The following is an 18553-nucleotide window of genomic DNA, read 5'->3' on the forward strand; positions in this document are numbered from 1 at the left end:
TTTTATTTTCACATCCTGACTACAGACAAAAGTATGATGAACTGGAATTTTGTGGTTGAAAATGTGCAGTTTCAGCATTTTTAACTTGAGTTTAGAGTGACCTAAACTGCACCCACCACTACCAAAGAATGGGTTTCTCTTCAGATGCTCTCAAACCTCTATAGTATTTGTGTCCTTGTGCTCGTGGTTTTGGTGAAGTGAAGCACAGAGAGGATTCATTAACTGCTTAAAAGACACAGAATGTGCTCAGAATTAAGGTAAGTGCTCAACCTGCGTCATAAAATTGGACATTAATGAATTTAATTTGACTATTGTGGAAAAACATCACTTTGTGTTTGAACTCTCTGGCAGAAGCACCAGTATCAGAGCAAATACAGTTTAAATATTTAAAGAATAAAATGATTAAATCTCATTTTCACTCCTGCTGTATAGAGATGGTTTAATATTTCAGGGTAAAAGACTTAAGTTGTAAACTTGTGTTTTTGTCAGTCATTGGAATTAAACACAAAAAATATTCAATTTGTATAGCCCTAGCATGAATTTTGGCAGATTCTTTGATGCAAATGAGGTAAAAAGATCTTGAGAAAATGGGGGACTTTTTCATTATTAGATTTTGACTCTCTCCCTTTACTTGAAACAAAACTGTGCAACCAATTCTTTTTAAAAAGCTTCTCCTTTCTGCTGAACATACAAAGCTGAAGCGGTTTTACAGGATATGGTTTAAATAAACTAACAGCCACAAACAAGTACACAAGATGGAAGTAGATCGAGGGTGTGGAGGTTTAGAATCTCTTTGTGACTGTGCACGAGGTGAAAATGTTCACATTCAATTTATCTAAACACAAACTTTTTAAACCCTCAGAATGAAGATGCTGGTGTGGTTTGTGTTTGGTGAGTAAAGTTACTTCCGGAAGAAAATACTGTGAGTCCTGAACAGGCTGAAAGTGACGTCTCAGCAGTGAGAAGGGCATGAAGGAAAAGTGAAACTACAGAATAAGTCCTTATTGGAAAGGAGAGGGCAGTGGTTACCTCAGTGGCCACCACCTTTTAAATCATTACTGGTTTCGAAGTTGCTTTGTTGTTTCCTTTCCAGTGTTACTCATGTCGTTTTTATTTGGACCAAAGTCGGTGAAATGGTTTCTGTTAAATATCAACACTTAATCCCAACATTTCTCAATGGTTTTTGCTACCTAACTGGACAGATTAAAATTTAACTGACTTTGTTATACTGTGATTATCAAATATTCCCTTAATTTTTTGAATAGTTTAGATGTAACTAAGCAGAGTGTTTGTTGACTCTGTCTTCTTTTCAGTGCTGGGTGCGCTCTCGGCTGCAGGTGAAGTTTTTGTTGCAAAAGTCGGGGGGAAAGTTACATTAAACTGTGGGGTCAGCAGCTACAGACGCTCTCTGCAGTGGCATCATGGAACTGACTTTCTTCATAGTGTTGATCAGAGAGGCTTCACTCGCAGAGGTACTTGAGTATCTCAGAATACTTAACAGTAAACATCAGTATATGATGATTACATTCTATTAGAACATGTTTTTATTTTCTATGTTAGGCACTGTTGATCTTGCACGGAGGTCAGTCGTGAGACAGACGAATCTGGAAATCTCCAGTGTGAAAGAAACAGATGCGGGAGAGTTCAAATGTCTGGCAGATGGGACAGTTCATCAACATTCACTTTCTGTGTTCTCAGGTAAACAGTGGTGCTGTTGTGCGATTTACTCTTGTAGGTCAGTTTTAATGGAAAATAATATACATCAATTTAAAATCTACTTTTTACAAGTGCACACACACACACACAGGAACATTCCAGCAATTTTACCATGAATTTTAGGGGAAAAATCAAAGTAGCAGAGAGCAAAATCCAGGTTACAGTACTGAAAGTTCAAGTCTTGAAACCATAGAGTCCTACATTTCCCATAATCCAACATCCATCACAAACATTTAAATTCCTGTTAAACGTTTGTACTCCATACGAACATCATCAGAAACTCCCTGAACAGAGGTGGACTCAAGAGGTGGGCAGGGATGGGTATGGCAGGTGTTTAAGTTAACTTAGTTTAAAAAGCTTATTGTACAATCTGGCCTAAAGTGTTTTGCAGTGCAGAAAGAAAGGTTACCATTTTTCCACTTAGATGTAGTAAACCATCGTCTTTTTCTGATGTTATGAGTTTTTTTCATGTGTCTAATGAATTTGGATCAAGTTCTTTGTTCAGCATGGCCTCCTCTTACTCTTTATGCTTCTCACTGTATCCTCACCTCCTGCTGACAGTGTCGGTCTCTGTCGTTCCCTCTGCTGATCTCCTGCTGGGCAGCGAGGCAACGCTCCAGTGTGACGTGAAAGGTCTCATTGAAGGTTGTGAAGTGAAGTGGAGGAGCCCAAATGTAGATTCACCTGAATGGTCACCAACAGCTCAACTCAAACCTGTAACAAGCTCACATGATGGGACCTGGCAGTGTATCATCACCTGTGGCAGCAATCGGCTTAGTGAGGATCTGACCATCACAGTCCAAGGTAATACACAGACACTGGAAATGAAGACTCCTGTATTTGTGATCAAAAGAAAAACAAACGTTTGTTTTCCTTTCCAGAGCCGCCTCCTACAACATCAACAACAACAGCTTCACTGTGCAGCTCGAAGGATAGCCCAAAGACCACCTTTGCCATTGTGTGCTCAGTTTTTGCAGAACTCCTGTTCAAAGTGATTTTTCACTGAATGTGTAACTGATTCTTGTTGTTCTAACTTTCTCATATATGAACGCTAAAGAGCACACAAATTAAATTCATAAATGCACTTCACCGAATTCTTATAAAGAAATAAATCTTTTTTTAAAAGAAACTCTTTCTTCCTTCCTGCTATGATTAATAAATCATTGTTTTTATGTCAAACTGTGTTCTTATGTGTTCACTAGGAATTTCCTGATTTTTTTTCCATCTTATTTTACCCTAACTATACTAAAAGAGGCAAAATCTGCTCAAAACTAACCTAAATTTTAATAGAGGTAATATTTTGTAAAGTGAGAGTTAATTTACTGTGACTATCCTGGAAACACTTTCTTTCTGTTCTGAAACAGTCCAAATTACTGGCTGAGCCACCAGTTGCAGAGCAGACACAGACTGAATATTTAAAGTCTTTCATGAATAGATGCATGTAAGGAAGCTTTAAAACAAGAAGAGAAATGTTAAATTTAACACCAGAATCAAACCTTGAAACATCTGTCAGACAATTTGAGGATAAGATCAGGTACAGTTAATGCATCACTAGTATAAGTATTTCCATCACAAGAAAAAAATAAGAACTTCTTAATTATTATGTTTGCCATAATTCTGGCTTCAGTTTCTTTAATGTTAGTCTACTCCTCAAGTGAAGCTGGATAAGTATAAACATCTACCTTACCTGGGAGACTGGCTCAGCTAATAAACTCTGAACAGGGAAATTATGGCCCCGGACTACCTCACCGACCGACCACAGTATGTGAGGACTCAGGGCTGTGTGTCGGACAGGGTCGTCTGCAGTACGGGGGCCCCACAGGGAACGGTTCTGGCTCCGTTCCTCTTCACCATCTACACTGCAGACTTCTCCCACAACTCCACCCAGTGCTTCCTGCAGAAGTTCTCTGATGATTCTGCAATAGTCGGCCTCATCACTGATGGGGATGACAAGGAGTACAGAGGACTGACTCAGGACTTTGTGGACTGGTGCCAGCTGAACTACCTCCAGATCAATGCCAGTAAAACCAAGGAGCTGGTGGTAGACTTCCGCAGGCACAAACATCCTCCACTGGAACCACTGAACATCCAAGGTATGGACATTGAGGCTGTGGACAGCTACAGGTACCTTGGTGTTCATCTGAACAGCAAACTGGACTGGACTCATAACTCAGACGCCCTCTACAGGAAAGGGCAGAGCAGACTGTACCTGCTGTGGAGACTCAGGTCGTTTGGAGTAGAGGGCCCACTCCTGAAGACCTTCTATGACTCTGTGGTGGCCTCAGCCATCTTTTACGGTGTGGTCTGCTGGGGTGGCAGCATCTCTCCTGGGGACAGGAAGAGACTGAACAGGCTGATCCGAAGAGCCAGCTCTGTTCTAGGATGCCCTCTGGACCCAGTGGAGGTGGTGAGTGACAGGAGAATGGCGGCTAAGCTGTCATCCCTGTTGGACAACATCTCCCACCCCATGCATGAGACTGTGACAGCACTGAGCAGCTCCTTCAGTGGGAGACTGCGGCACCCACGGTGTGGGACGGAGAGATTTCGCAGGTCTTTCCTCCCCACTGCTGTCAGACTCCCCAACAAAGACTTTAACTGATCAAACACACACATCCACACATGTGCAATAACACTAAGTGCAATAATCTTCCTGGCATCGTTGTATTTTTTACTCAGTTGTATATATCATTTGTATTCTATTTTTATCTTATTGTATATTTTATTCTACTGTATATAGTATTTTATTTTATTCTATTCTGTACAGTTGTGTACTGTATTTATTCTTATTTTATTTTATTCTAATTTTTGCTTCATAACTTTTGCACTGTCCACTTCCTGCTGTGACAAAACAAATTTCCCACGTGTGGGACTAATAAAGGTTATCTTATCTTATCTTATCTTATCTTATCTTATCTTATCTTATACACACAGGGGCACGCACACACTATGGAGGGTATGGCTGGGTATTTACTGGTTCTTCTTGGGTCTAGTTTTAAATAAAATAGTTTCAGTTCATTTCTCTGAAAAATGTTCCCTTAACTTGATTGATTTATTTCCGGTTTATAAAGTAATAAATAGACACCGTTGAGACAACAGCCTAAACGTGAAGCAAGTAGGTGTTTCTGCAGAACTGCATACATTCATTTACTTTGCACTTTGAAGAACATGCCTCTGCATCTCAGGGGCTTTATGAGGTGAGGTGAGGCGCAGGAAGTTGGTTTCCTTAATGTATAACAGAAAACATAAATCATGCATGGGAAACTAACATTTATTATTGTATCTGTATTTTGGATTAAACAGGCGCTGGGGTTTTAGTTTATAAAACATTGTTTAGGGTCATTGTATGAATGTATAAAAATATGTATTAAAAATCCAGTACATTTTCATTTCACCAGATTTCAATAAATTTAACATTTTACTTATGTAACAAATCTACATGGAAACTTTACATCAAATAACTTCAAATCAGCAATTTGGGGAGAAATAATATCAATCGGTCTGAAAGCTCACTCTCTAGAAGCCACAAACAGTCACTGCAAGGGCATTATCAGCGTCATTATATTCACATCAAACACTCTTTTTCAGTAAAAGGCCCAGACGTTATAGTCCCTGATATTGCATTGCTTTGAATGGAGAGAATCTTGAGGGATGCCTGTTATGAGGAAAGGCAGCCCAGAAACTTTACCAGCAGCACACATCGTTGTGTGCCTCAACTTTCGGTCTTTTACCCAAGCTAATCTGCCGTTTTTTCTTTCTTGGTTAGGTTTAGGGATTAGAGATCTGTGGTGGATTTTTGTATGACATGTATACCTATATATCTATGTGCACTGAACATATATATTTTAACTTTCATGTAGAGCCTTAAGCACAAGACATTTTGCTTCACCATGGTTTATTAAGGTTTTACAGTAACAGGGCAGTTAATGCTGCTGAGTGTTTTCCTGAATAACTCACTCTCCAGCTCGGGTAACTAACCTTCCCTAATACACACTCAACGTCTTTCATGCGGCACAACCAAAACAGTAACATTGTAACAGAGATCCTGAACACACACACACACACACACACACACACACACACACACACACACACACACACACACACACACACACTTTGAACTACACTGAAGTGTTTTAAGCATGTAACCTATGTAGTTATAAGATTATATATTATAAGATTGTGCCACTTGCTGTGTAAGATTTAATAATTAGGATTAGATTAATGTGTGATGTTTGACCGTGTCATTACCTATTGTGATAAGCCAAAGCGAAAGGGTAGCCGGAGTCCTGAGTGGCCTCTGGCCAAGACCTTGGCCGCTACCTGACCCCTGCAGCTGTGTTTGGACAGGTGGGAAAGTTATCCAGCAGCAGGGGGCGGGGATACTGGTCCCTATATATTAGGGGACCAGAGGACACCCCCAGCACTTTTTCCCCCTCTGCTGTTACTCTCTGTCCGTCTCTGTGTTGCTCTACTGTCTGTGCTTAAGGCTGTACACCCCGGGGTTTTGCTTTGCTTGCTTTCTGCTATGTAACTCTCTTGCTAAATGTCTGTATGTATTTTTCCTGCTGTTCATATGATTCAATGTATTAAACTCTGTTCCAAGAATTCTACTCTTGTACAGAGCATCTTTTTGAGTGTCTTGATTTTAATTGGATCTAAAAGGGTTGGATCTCCACATCGTTGGTGGGAGAAGGTTATCACGATGGCTTCAAAATTTGCGACCACAGATCTGATTTAGATTATCATATTAAGATTTGGGACACATCGTCAGTAGTGGACCTTGGATTCATCGGGTGTTTCGGGCATTATCACTAGACACCCTCATCCAAGGAGGCCCTGCCAGGGTTGATCAGGCCCAGGAGTGTGTCACTCTGTTAAATTGTTATTTCTCTTCTTCCTAGAGGAAAAATGTTTGTTTCCTGAGCCTTGATGATCAGTCAGCCATCTGTTCAAGTTTAACTCACAAATGATTTCAGAAAACCTGCTTCAACCCCGACTATTGATTTCCACTGCCATCAGTGGTCACTGCCGCCTCCGGTCCCCTCTTCTTTCATTGGATGATTGCAGCTTGGTGTCATCACTCCTCCTCTACCTGTTAGTGAGGACAAAAGAGTTAAACACCCACAATAAGAGAAAATGTCAGTGAATTCAAAAAGAATAAAAACAAATGTGTGTTACAAAAAGGAAAAGCACCAAATCAGCTTGTTTTCCTTCAGTTTGGTGAGGGTGATATCTGGGTGATTCTTGTTTTATTTTGTTTTTATTTTTGAACAGAAATGCTTTGTTACTTCTGCTGTGGCAAATAAATAATTGTCTTTCTGTCAAATAAAGTGTGGTCTGTCCTTTTGCATTATACAACTTCTCTTTATATTTTCACATCCTGACTACAGACAAAAGTATGATGAACTGGCGTTTTGTGGTTGAGAACGTGCAGTTTAAGCATTTTTAACTTGGGTTTAGAGTGACCTAAACTGCACCCACCACTACCAAAGAATGGGTTTCTCTTCAGATGCTCTCAAACCTCTATAGTATTTGTGTCTTTGTGCTCATGTTGTTGGTGAAGTGAAGCACAGAGAGGATTCATTAACTGCTAAAAGACAGAATGTGCTCAGAATTAAGGTAAGTGCTCAACCTGCATCTTAAAATTGAGCATAAATGAATTTGATGTGACTGTTGTGGAAAAACGTCCCTTTTTGTTTGAACTTGCTGGCAGAAGCACCAGTATCAGAGCAAATACAGTTTAAATATTTAAAGAATAAAATGATTAAATCTCATTTTCACTCCTGCTGTATATAGATGGTTTAATATTTCAGGGTAAAAGACTTAAGTTGTAAACTTGGGTTTTTGTCAGTCATTGGAATTAAACACCAAAAATATTCAATTTGTTTAGCCCTAGCATGAATTTTGGCAGATTCTTTGATGCAAATGAGGTAAAAAGATCTTGAGGAAAATGAGGGACTTTTTCATTATTAGATTTTGACTCTCTCCCTTTACTTGAAACAAAACTGTGCAACCAATTCTTTTTAAAAAGCTTCTCCTTTCGACCCTGGTGCATATAGATGGTTTAATATTTCAGGGTAAAAGACTTTTAAGTTGTAAATTTATGTATTTGTCAGTTATGGGGAGTAAACACAAAATATCTTCAAATGACCCAAACTAGTGTCATGTATAGCTGTAGATGAATTTTGGCATTCTTTGATGTAAATGAAATTTTACTTTATGAGAATTGACTTGATCACTTTACTCAAAGCAAAACTGTGCAACCAATTCTTTTTAAAAGCTATTGTTTCAGACAAACTAAAAGCCACAAAGAGGTATTTTTTTTACAAGATTAATATTTTTAATAAGTGACACACAGGATGGAAGTAGATCGAGGGTGTGGTGGTTTCTTGGTAGAATTTCTCTGTGGCCATGTATGAAGTGAAAATCTTCATGTTCAATTTGTTTCATAGTTTTATCTCAACAGTAAAACTTTTTTTTTAAACCCTCAGAATGAAGATGCTGGTGTGGTTTGTGTTTGGTGAGTAAAGATACTTCTGGAAAAAAATACTGTGAAGGCCTGAACAGACTGAAAGTGACGTCTCAGTAGTGGGAAGGGCATGAAGGAAAAGTAAAACTACAGAATAATGAGTCACGATGGGAAAGGAGAGGGCAGTGGTCACTTCGGTGGCCACCACCTTTTAGACCTTTCCTGTTTTGGAAGTTGCCTTGTTGTTGCCTTTCTGGTGTTTCTCATGTCATTTTGATTTGGACCAAAGCTGGTGAAATGGCTTCAAAATGGTTTTTGCTTTCAAACGGGAGAGATTAAAGTTTAACTGACTTTGTTATAATGGGATTATCAAGTGTTCCCTTAATTTTTTGAATAGCTTAGATGTAACTAAGGAGAGTGTTTGTTGACTCTGTCTTCTTTTCAGTGCTGGGTGCGCTCTCGGCTGCAGGTGAAGTTTTTGTTGCAAAAGTCGGGGGGAAAGTCACATTGAACTGTGGGGTCAGCAGCTACACAAACTCTCTGCGTTGGTATCATGGAAATGACTTTCTTCATAGTGTTCCTCAGAGAGGCCTAACTCTCAACGGTACTTGAGTATCTCAGAATACTTAACAGTAAACATCAGTATATGATGATTACATTATATTAGAACATGTTTTTATTTTCTATGTTAGGCACTGTTGAACTTGTGCGGAGGTCAGTCGTGAGACAGACGGATCTGGAAATCTCCAGTGTGAAAGAAACAGATGCTGGACGGTTCACATGTTCTGCAGATTTGACACGTCATGAACATTCACTTTCTCTGTTCTCAGGTAAACAGTTGTGCGGTTTACTTTTGTAGGTCAGTTTTAATGGAAAATAATATACATCAATTTAAAATCTACTTTTTACAAGTGCACACACACACAGGAACATTCCAGCAATTTTACCATGAATTTTAGGGGACAAATCAAAGTAGCAGAGAGCAAAATCCAGGTTACACTACTGAACGTTCAAGTTCTACATTTCCCATAATCCAACATCCATCACAAACATTTAAATTCCTGTTAAACGTTTGTACTCCATATGAACATCATCAGAAACTCCCTGAACAGAGGTGGACTCAAGAGGTGGGCAGGGATGGGCATGGCAGGTGTTTAAGTTAACTTAGTTTAAAAAGCTTATTGTACAATCTGGCCTAAAGTGTTTTGCAGTGCAGAAAGAAAGGTTACCATTTTCCCACTTAGTTGTAGTAAACCATCGTCTTTTTCTGATGTTATGAGTTTTTTTCATGTGTCTAATGAATTTGGATCAAGTCCTTTGTTCAGCATGGCCTCCTCTTACTCTTTATGCTTCTCACTGTATCCTCACCTCCTGCTGACAGTGTCGGTCTCTGTCGTTCCCTCTGCTGATCTCCTGCTGGGCAGCGAGGCAACGCTCCAGTGTGACGTGAAAGGTTTCATTGAAGGTTGTGAAGTGAAGTGGAAGAGCCCAAATGTAGATTCACCTGAATGGTCACCAACAGCTCAACTCAAACCTGTAACAAGCTCACATGATGGGACCTGGCAGTGTATCATCACCTGTGGCAGCAATCAGCTTAGTGAGGATCTGACCATCACAGTCCAAGGTAATAGACAGATACCGGAAATGAAGACTCCTGTTTTTGTGATCAAAAAACAAACAAACGTGTGTTTTCCTTTCCAGAGCCGCCTCCTACAACATCAACAACAACAGCTTCACTGTGCAGCTCGAAGGATAGCCCAAAGACCATCTTTGCCATTGTGTGCTCAGTTTTGCTTTCTTACTTCCTGCTGTGATTAATTGTGTGGATGCCTCAAGGCGGAGATGAGCATCCGTTCTCAGACTGGGAGGCCTGGTTTCAAATCCCGCTTATGGCAACATTTCTTTCAGTTAACAGTTAAACTTTTTTAACTTTTTTCAGCAGAAATTCTGCTCATTCACCTCTTTTCAGCAAAATTTTCAGCCTTTTCACCACTTTTCAGCACAAATCCCATCTTTTTCAGCTGTTTTCAGCAAAAACCTCTTTTCAGCAGAAATTCTGCTGATTAAACTCTTTTCAGCAGAATTTTCAGAATTTTCACCTCTTTTCAGCCCAAATTCTGCTTATTCACCTCTTCTGCAAAATTTTCAGCCTTTTCACCTCTTATCAGCACACTTCTCAGCAGCTTCTGCTCATTTCAGCAGAATTGTCAGTCTGTCCACCTCTTCTTTGTGAGCATGAGTTTGGCTCAGAGAAATGAATAGCTGCCTTGAGACCAGGAGGGCCAGGTTCAAATCCTGCTCAGGGCAACATTTTTTTTTTCACCACTTTTCAGCAAAAATTTCTCCGTCTTTACCCCTTTCAGTATAATGTTTTGCTTTTCACCTCTTTTCAGCAAAAAACTTCTGTTTCTTCACCTGTTTTCAGCAGAATTTTCAGTTTCTTCACCGCCATACAACTTTTTGCAACTTTTCAACTTTTTGAGCTTTTTTCAGCAGACAGCTTCAGCATTAAGGCATCCACACAGCATTTTCGCAGGAAATGCAAATTTTTCTAGTAAATAATTGTTTTTATGTCAAACTGTGTTCTTATGTGTTCATTATGAATTTCCTATTTTTTTTCTTATTCTACGTAACTATATTAAAAGAGGCAAAATCTGCTCAAAATTGAGGGCACAAACTACATTTTTAATAGAGGTAATATTTTGTAAAGTGAAAGTTAATTTAACGTGACTATCCTGGAAACACTTTCTTTTTGTTCTAAAACAGTCCAAATTACTAGCCGAGCCACCAGTTTCAGAGCAGACTGAATATTTAACGTCTTTCATGAATGGATGCATGTAAGGAGTCTTAAGCTAGAAGCTTTTAAACAAGAAGAAACATCTATCAGACAATCTGAGGATGGTATAAGTAATAATATAAGTATTTCCATCACAAGGAAAAAATAAGAACTTCTTAATTATTATGTTTGCCACAATTCTGACTTCAGTTTCTTTAAAGTTAGTCTACTCCTCAAGTGAAGCTGGATAAGTATAAACATCTGTCACGGCAGGGTGCGCCGGTGTGTTTTTTGAAACAGGACCCAAAAGCAGATGTGGACGAGGAGTTGCAGGTTTAAACAGAAAGCGATCCTTTATTTGGATGATAGCAGGAGTTAAACATGGAACCCTAAGCAAACTAAAAAACAAATACTATGAAGTTCTATGACTATGACAATGACAATGGTGGAGATAACAGACGACCTGACAACAACATTCAGAAAACAGAGGACTTAAATACACACATGAGGTGATCAAGGGAAGTGGAGACACATGAGAACACAGCTGACTCGAATGAAACATAATGACAATCCAGGGGAGAGTAACACTAACTACAATGAACAAAGAACAAAGAACACCAGACTCTTACAAAATAAAACAGGAAACACGGAGACATAGACATGGAGATAAAACATGACATGAACTTAACATAGCCACATAGACATGAAACAGACACAGGAACCAGGGAGACTGGGTACAAGGGGAGATGACAGAAATAACTAAGAAATAAGGTCTGAACAGCAACCTACAAATTAACTAGATTGAAAATGAATACAAAAATACATAAAACTCAAACACTGTGTCACACGACCCAGTACCGTGACAACATCTACCTTACCTGGGAGACTGGCCGAGCTGATAAACTCTGAACAGGGAAATTATGGCCCTTTATACACACAGGGGCACACACACACACTATGGAGGGTATGGCCGGGTATTTACTGGTTCTTCTTGGGTCTAGTTTTAAATAAAATAGTTTCAGTTCATTTCTCTGAAAAATGTTCCCTTAACTTGATTGATTTATTTCCGGTGCACAATCTGCTGCCTGACTGCAGATCATTTATAAAGTAATAAATAGACACTGTTGAGACAACAGCCTAAACGTGAAGCAAGTAGGTGTTTCTGCAGAACTGCATACATTCATTTACTTTGCACTTTGAAGAACATGCCTCTGCATCTCAGGGGCTTTATGAGGTGAGGTGAGGGGCAGGAAGTTGGTTTCCTTAATGTATAACAGAAAACATAAATCATGCATGGGAAACTAACATTTATTATTGTATCTGTATTTTGGATTAAACAGGCTCTGGGGTTTTAGTTTATAAAACATTGTTTAGGGTCATTTTATGAATGTATAAAAATATGTATTAAAAAATTCAGTAAATTTTCATTTCACCAGATTTCAATAGACGTAACATTTTACAGTGTACTTATGTAACAAATCTACATGGAAGTTTCACATCAAATAACTTCAAATTAGCAATTTGGTAAGAAATAATATCAATCGGTCTGAAAGCTCACTCTCTAGAAGCCACAAACAGTTACTGCAAGGGCATTATCAGCGTCATTATATTCACATCAAACACTCTTTTTCAGTAAAAGGCCAAGATGTTACAGTCCCTGATAATGCATTGCTTTGAATGGAGAGAATCTTGAGGGATGGCTGTTATGAGGAAAGGCTGATGATGATCGGTCAGCCATCTGTTCAAGTTTAACTCACAAATGATTTCAGAAAACCTGCTTCAGGGAACAAGTCCTAAACATTAGCGACTTTGTTGAGTCCCTTCACTGGTTTTGTTAACCCCGACTATTGATTTCCACTGCCATCAGTGGTCACTGCCGCCTCCGGTCCCCTCTTCTTTCATTGGATGATTGCAGCTTGGTGTCATCACTCCTCCTCTACCTGTTAGTGAGGACAAAAGAGTTAAACACCCACAATAAGAGAAAATGTCAGTGAATTAAAAAAGAATAAAAACAAATGTGTGTTACAAAAAGTAAAAGCACCAAATCAGCTTGTTTTCCTTCAGTTTGGTGAGGGTGATATCTGGGTGATTCTTGTTTTATTTTGTTTTTATTTTTGAACAGAAATGCTTTGTTACTTCTGCTGTGGCAAATAAATAATTGTCTTTCTGTCAAATAAAGTGCGGTCTGTCCTTTTGCATTATACAACTTCTCTTTATATTTTCACATCCTGACTACAGACAAAAGTATGATGAACTGGCGTTTTGTGGTTGAAAATGTGCAGTTTCAGCATTTTTAACTTGAGTTTAGAGTGACCTAAACTGCACCCACCACTACCAAAGAATGGGTTTCTCTTCAGATGCTCTCAAACCTCTATAGTATTTGTGTCCTTGTGCTCATGTTGTTGGTGAAGTGAAGCACAGAGAGGATTCATTAACTGCTAAAAGACAGAACGTGCTCAGAATTAAGGTAAGTGCTCAACCTTTTATTTAATTAACCCCAATTAAATCTCATTTTCGACCCTGGTGCATATAGATGGTTTAATATTTGAGGGTAAAAGACTTTTAAGTTGTAAATTTATGTTTTGTCAGTTTTGGGGAGTAAACACAAAATATCTTCAAATGACCCAAACTAGTTTCATGTATAGCTGTAGATTAATTTTGGCATTCTTTGATGTAAATGAAATTTTATTTTATGAGAATTTGACTCTCACTTTACTCAATTTTAACCTTCTTTTTAAAAGCCTCTCCTTTCTGGTGAACATACGAAGTTGAAGCAGTTTTACAGGAAACAGTTTAAATATTGTTTCAGACAAACTAAAAGCCACAAAGGTATTTTTTACAAGATTAATATTTTTAATAAGTGACACACAGGATGGAAGTAGATCGAGGGTGTGGTGGTTTCTTGGTAGAATTTCTCTGTGGCCATGTATGAAGTGAAAATCTTCATGTTCAATTTGTTTCATAGTTTTATCTCAACAGTAAAACTTTTTTTTTAAACCCTCAGAATGAAGATGCTGGTGTGGTTTGTGTTTGGTGAGTAAAGATACTTCTGGAAAAAAATACTGTGAAGGCCTGAACAGACTGAAAGTGACGTCTCAGCAGTGGGAAGGGCATGAAGGAAAAGTAAAACTACAGAATAATGAGTCACGATGGGAAAGAAGAGGGCAGTCGTCACTTCGGTGGCCACCACCTTTTAGACCTTTCCTGTTTTGGAAGTTGCCTTGTTGTTGCCTTTCTGGTGTTTCTCATGTCATTTTGATTTGGACCAAAGCTGGTGAAATGGCTTCAAAATGGTTTTTGCTTTCAAACGGGAGAGATTAAAGTTTAAGTGACTTTGTTATAATGGGATTATCAAGTGTTCCCTTAATTTTTTTGAGGAGTTTTGATGTATCTAAGCAGAGTGTTTGTTGACTCCATTTGTCTTCTTTTCAGTGCTGGGTGCACTCTCGGCTGCAGGTGAAGTTTTTGTTGCAAAAGTCGGGGGGAAAGTCACATTGAAGTGTGGGGTCAGCAGCTACACACGCTCTCTGCAGTGGATTCATGGAACTGACATTCTTTACAGTGTTTTTCAGAGAGGCGTCCCTGACAAAGGTACTTGAGTATCTCAGAATACTTAACAGTAAACATCAGTATATGATGATTACATTATATTAGAACATGTTTTTATTTTCTGTGTTAGGCGCTGTTGATCTTGCACAGAGGTCAGTCGTGAGACAGACGAATCTGGAAATCTCCAGTGTGAAAGAAACAGATGCTGGATGGTTCATATGTTCTGCAGATCAGACAATTCATCAACATTCACTTTCTCTGTTCTCAGGTAAACAGTTGTGCGATTTACTCTTGTAGGTCAGTTTTAATGGAAAATAATATACATCAATTTAAAATCTACTTTTTACAAGTGCACACACACACAGGAACATTCCAGCAATTTTACCATGAATTTTAGGGGACAAATCAAAGTAGCAGAGAGCAAAATCCAGATTACAGTACTGAAAGTTCAAGTCTTGAAACCATAGAGTCCTACATTTCCCATAATCCAACATCCATCACAAACATTTAAATTCCTGTTAAACGTTTGTACTCCATACGAACCTCATCAGAAACTCCCTGAACAGAGGTGGACTCAGAGGTGGGCAGGGATGGGTATGGCAAGTGTTTAAGTTAACTTAGCTTAAAAAGTTTATGGGCTATTTTTGTGTGGTCGTCATGCCTGTGTGAGAAAATATTAACAGTGAGTAAGCAAAAAATTGTACAATCTGGCCTACAGTGATTTGCAGTGCAGAAAGATATTGTGAGCCTTCGTTGTCACAATATCATACAATTGATTGTCCCAAAAATCAGAACAGAATTGGGGAAAAAGGCTTTTAAATACGCTGCCCCTGCTTCCTGGAATAATCTGCAGAAGGAACTGAAGTTATCAGAATTGGTTACCTTGGGAGAGTTTAAGTCTGTCTTAAAGGAACGAGAGAATAACTCTTTTACTCAGTGTGATTGTTTTTAATGTCACTCTTAATTTGATCTGTTGTTGTATATTTTTCACATGTTTGTACAGGATATTGTATTTGTTTTAAATGTCATATACTTATGTGGTAGGTGTATTTTGACTTTTGTTGCCATGATGCCAGGTCTCTCTTGAAAATGAGATTTTTAATCTCAATGAGATTCTTTAATTGGATAAATAAAGGACTAATAATAATAATAAGAAGAAAGGTTACCATGTGTCCACTTAGTTGTAGTAAACCATTGTCTTTTTCTGATGTTATGAGGATTTTTCATGTGTCTAATGACTTTGGATCAAGTCCTTTGTTCAGCATGGCCTCCTCTTACTCTTTATGCTTCTCACTGTATCCTCACCTCCTGCTGACAGTGTCCATCGTTCCCTCTGCTGATCTCCTGCTGGGCAGCGAGGCAACGCTCCAGTGTGACGTGAAAGGTTTCATTGGAGGTTGTGAAGTGAAGTGGAAGAGCCCAAATGTAGATTCACCTGAATGGTCACCAACAGCTCAACTCAAACCTGTAACAAGTGCACATAACGGGACCTGGCAGTGTATCATCACCTGTGGCAGCAATCAGCTTAGTGAGGATCTGACCATCACAGTCCAAGGTAATAGACAGATACTGGAAATGAAGACTCCTGTATTTGTGATCAAAAGAAAAACAAACGTGTGTTTTCCTTTCCAGAGCCGCCTCCTACAACATCAACAACAACAGCTTCACTGTGCAGCTCGAAGGATAGCCCAAAGACCATCTTTGCCATTGTGTGCTCAGTTTTGCTTTCTTACTTCCTGCTGTGATTAATAAATAATTGTTTTTATGTCAGCTTTTTTCAGCAGACAGCTTCAGCGTTAAGGCATCCACACAGCATTTTCGCAGGAAATGCAAATTTTTCTGGTAAATAATTGTTTTTATGTCAAACTGTGTTCTTATGTGTTCATTATGAATTTCCTAATTTTTTTCTTATTCTACGTAACTATATTAAAAGAGGCAAAATCTGCTCAAAATTGAGGGCACAAACTACATTTTAATAGAGGTAATATTTTGTAAAGTGAAAGTTAATTTAACGTGACTATCCTGGAAACACTTTCTTTTTGTTCTAAAACAGTCCAAATTACTGGCCGAGCCACCAGTTTCAGAGCAGACTGAATATTTAACGTCTTTCATGAATAGATGCATGTAAGGAGTCTTAAGCTAGAAGCTTTTAAACAAGAAGAAACATCTATCAGACAATCTGAGGATGGTATAAGTAATAATATAAGTATTTCCATCACAAGGAAAAAATAAGAACTTCTTAATTATTCTGACTTCAGTTTCTTTAATGTTAGTCTACTCCTCAAGTGAAGCTGGATAAGTATAAACATCTACCTTACCTGGGAGACTGGCTCAGCTTATAAACTCTGAACAGGGAAATTGTGGCCCTTTATACACACAGGGGCACACACACACACTATGGAGGGTATGGCCGGGTATTTACTGGTTCTTCTTGGGTCTAGTTTTAAATAAAATAGTTTCAGTTCATTTCTCTGAAAAATGTTCCCTTAACTCGATTGATTTATTTCTGGTGCACAATCTGCTGCCTGACTGCAGATCATTTATAAAGTAATAAATAGACACTGTTGAGACAACAGCCTAAACGTGAAGCAAGTAGGTGTTTCTGCAGAACTGCATACATTCATTTACTTTGCACTTTGAAGAACATGCCTCTGCATCTCAGGGGCTTTATGTGGTGAGGTGAGGGGCAGGAAGTTGGTTTCCTTAATGTATAACAGAAAACATAAATCATGCATGGGAAACTAACATTTATTATTGTATCTGTATTTTGGATTAAACAGGCGCTGGGGTTTCAGTTTATAAAACATTGTTTAGGGTCATTGTATGAATGTATAACAAATGTATTAAAAATCCATTAAATTTTAATTTCACCAGATTTCAATAAACTTAATGTTTTACATGGAAACTTTACATCAAATAACTTCAAATCAGCAATTTGGGGAGAAATAATATCGATCAGTCTGATATCTCACTGTCTAGAAGCCACAAACAGTCACTGCACAGGACATCGTCAGCATTTTTGCAGGGAAATTTGGTAGCATCATTATATTCACATCAAACACTCTGATCTGAAATTTTTACAACGAATTTGCACCACATTTGGATTTGATTTGAAGTTATGCAGTGTAATCAATGTGTGTGATGATTAATTTCCATACTAGACTAAACTTAAACATCCATATGTTAGATTAATTTAAATGCTTCGGCTCAACCATCCAAAGTAATGGACAGTGGACAAAAGAGGTGAAGAAGAGAGTAAGGAAAGGGCGGAGCAGCTGGAGGCACAAATGTAAGGGAAAGTTCACAATATGGTAGTCAGACCTGCTAGAATGTATGTTTTGGAGCCTGTGGCACGGACAAAAAGACAGGAGGCAGAGTTGTTAAGATTTTCATTGGGAGTCACCAGAATGGACAAGACTATTAATAAATACATCAGAGGGAAAGCTCAGGTTCAGTGGTTTCTAGACACAGTGAAAGAAGAAACCCTGAGATGTTTTGGACATGTTAAGAGGAGGGGTAGTTGATATACTGGACAAAGGATATTTAAGACAGAGATGCCTGACAAAGAGGAAGGAGGACATGTAAATGGTTGTTGGGACAGAGGAGGATGCGGAGCAAATCATGTGCTGTGGGATGTGTGACAAAATGAGCAATTCAATCTCAGCAGCTCCTCTTCAGCCATCATAATCTTGAATCTTTACTGTATGCAGATGTTTCAGTGCATCACTCTATTACAAGGAGACTGGAGTGTTCCATTTCCGTTTTTACATCATATTCTATTTAACTGTCAGGCAGAGAAATGTGGTTGGAATTACTTGACAATGGTTAACCACCATAATCACATTAACCACTGCCTATTGTGGTTAGCATTGTTTGCATCACAAGTGCGTCACTGTGGAAAATGTGCAGTTTTAAATTGCAGTTTTATAGAAAGTAAAACACAGTAACCCACTGATAATAAATCAGCTTGAGCAAATGTGATGGAGAAATGGTTACTGAGAAAAATGAATTTTGAAAACTGAATTGGAATTTGAATCTTATAG

At 38.6% G+C, this 18553-nt stretch overlaps 2 protein-coding genes across 3 annotated transcripts; both read left to right on the top strand.

Moving 5' to 3' along the window:
* Nucleotides 1-84: 84 nt before the first annotated feature.
* Nucleotides 85-17402, top strand: LOC102082477 (T-cell surface glycoprotein CD4). 2 transcript variants are annotated; one of them, XM_025911776.1, is made up of 6 exons: nucleotides 85-257; nucleotides 863-891; nucleotides 14394-14552; nucleotides 14641-14778; nucleotides 15829-16065; nucleotides 16143-17402. In XM_025911776.1, the coding sequence occupies exons 1-6, from the start codon at nucleotides 241-243 to the stop codon at nucleotides 16253-16255; spliced, it is 693 nt and encodes a 230-aa protein (XP_025767561.1). In that variant the 5' UTR covers nucleotides 85-240; the 3' UTR covers nucleotides 16256-17402. The 2 variants fall into 2 exon arrangements, with proteins under 2 accessions (XP_025767561.1, XP_005455530.2); XM_005455473.4 differs by lacking the exons at nucleotides 14394-14552; nucleotides 14641-14778; nucleotides 15829-16065; nucleotides 16143-17402 and adding exons at nucleotides 1314-1472; nucleotides 1561-1698; nucleotides 2278-2520; nucleotides 2598-2837 and having other exon boundaries at nucleotides 96-257.
* On the top strand, nucleotides 7184-10123 carry LOC102083071 (T-cell surface glycoprotein CD4-like). Its single transcript, XM_019364817.2, has 6 exons — nucleotides 7184-7335; nucleotides 8208-8236; nucleotides 8631-8789; nucleotides 8878-9015; nucleotides 9567-9809; nucleotides 9887-10123. The coding sequence occupies exons 1-6, from the start codon at nucleotides 7319-7321 to the stop codon at nucleotides 9997-9999; spliced, it is 699 nt and encodes a 232-aa protein (XP_019220362.1). The 5' UTR covers nucleotides 7184-7318; the 3' UTR covers nucleotides 10000-10123.
* Nucleotides 17403-18553: the final 1151 nt, after the last annotated feature.

Source organism: Oreochromis niloticus, linkage group LG11 (genome assembly GCF_001858045.2).
Source record: "Oreochromis niloticus isolate F11D_XX linkage group LG11, O_niloticus_UMD_NMBU, whole genome shotgun sequence".
Classification (NCBI taxonomy): domain Eukaryota; kingdom Metazoa; phylum Chordata; class Actinopteri; order Cichliformes; family Cichlidae; genus Oreochromis; species Oreochromis niloticus.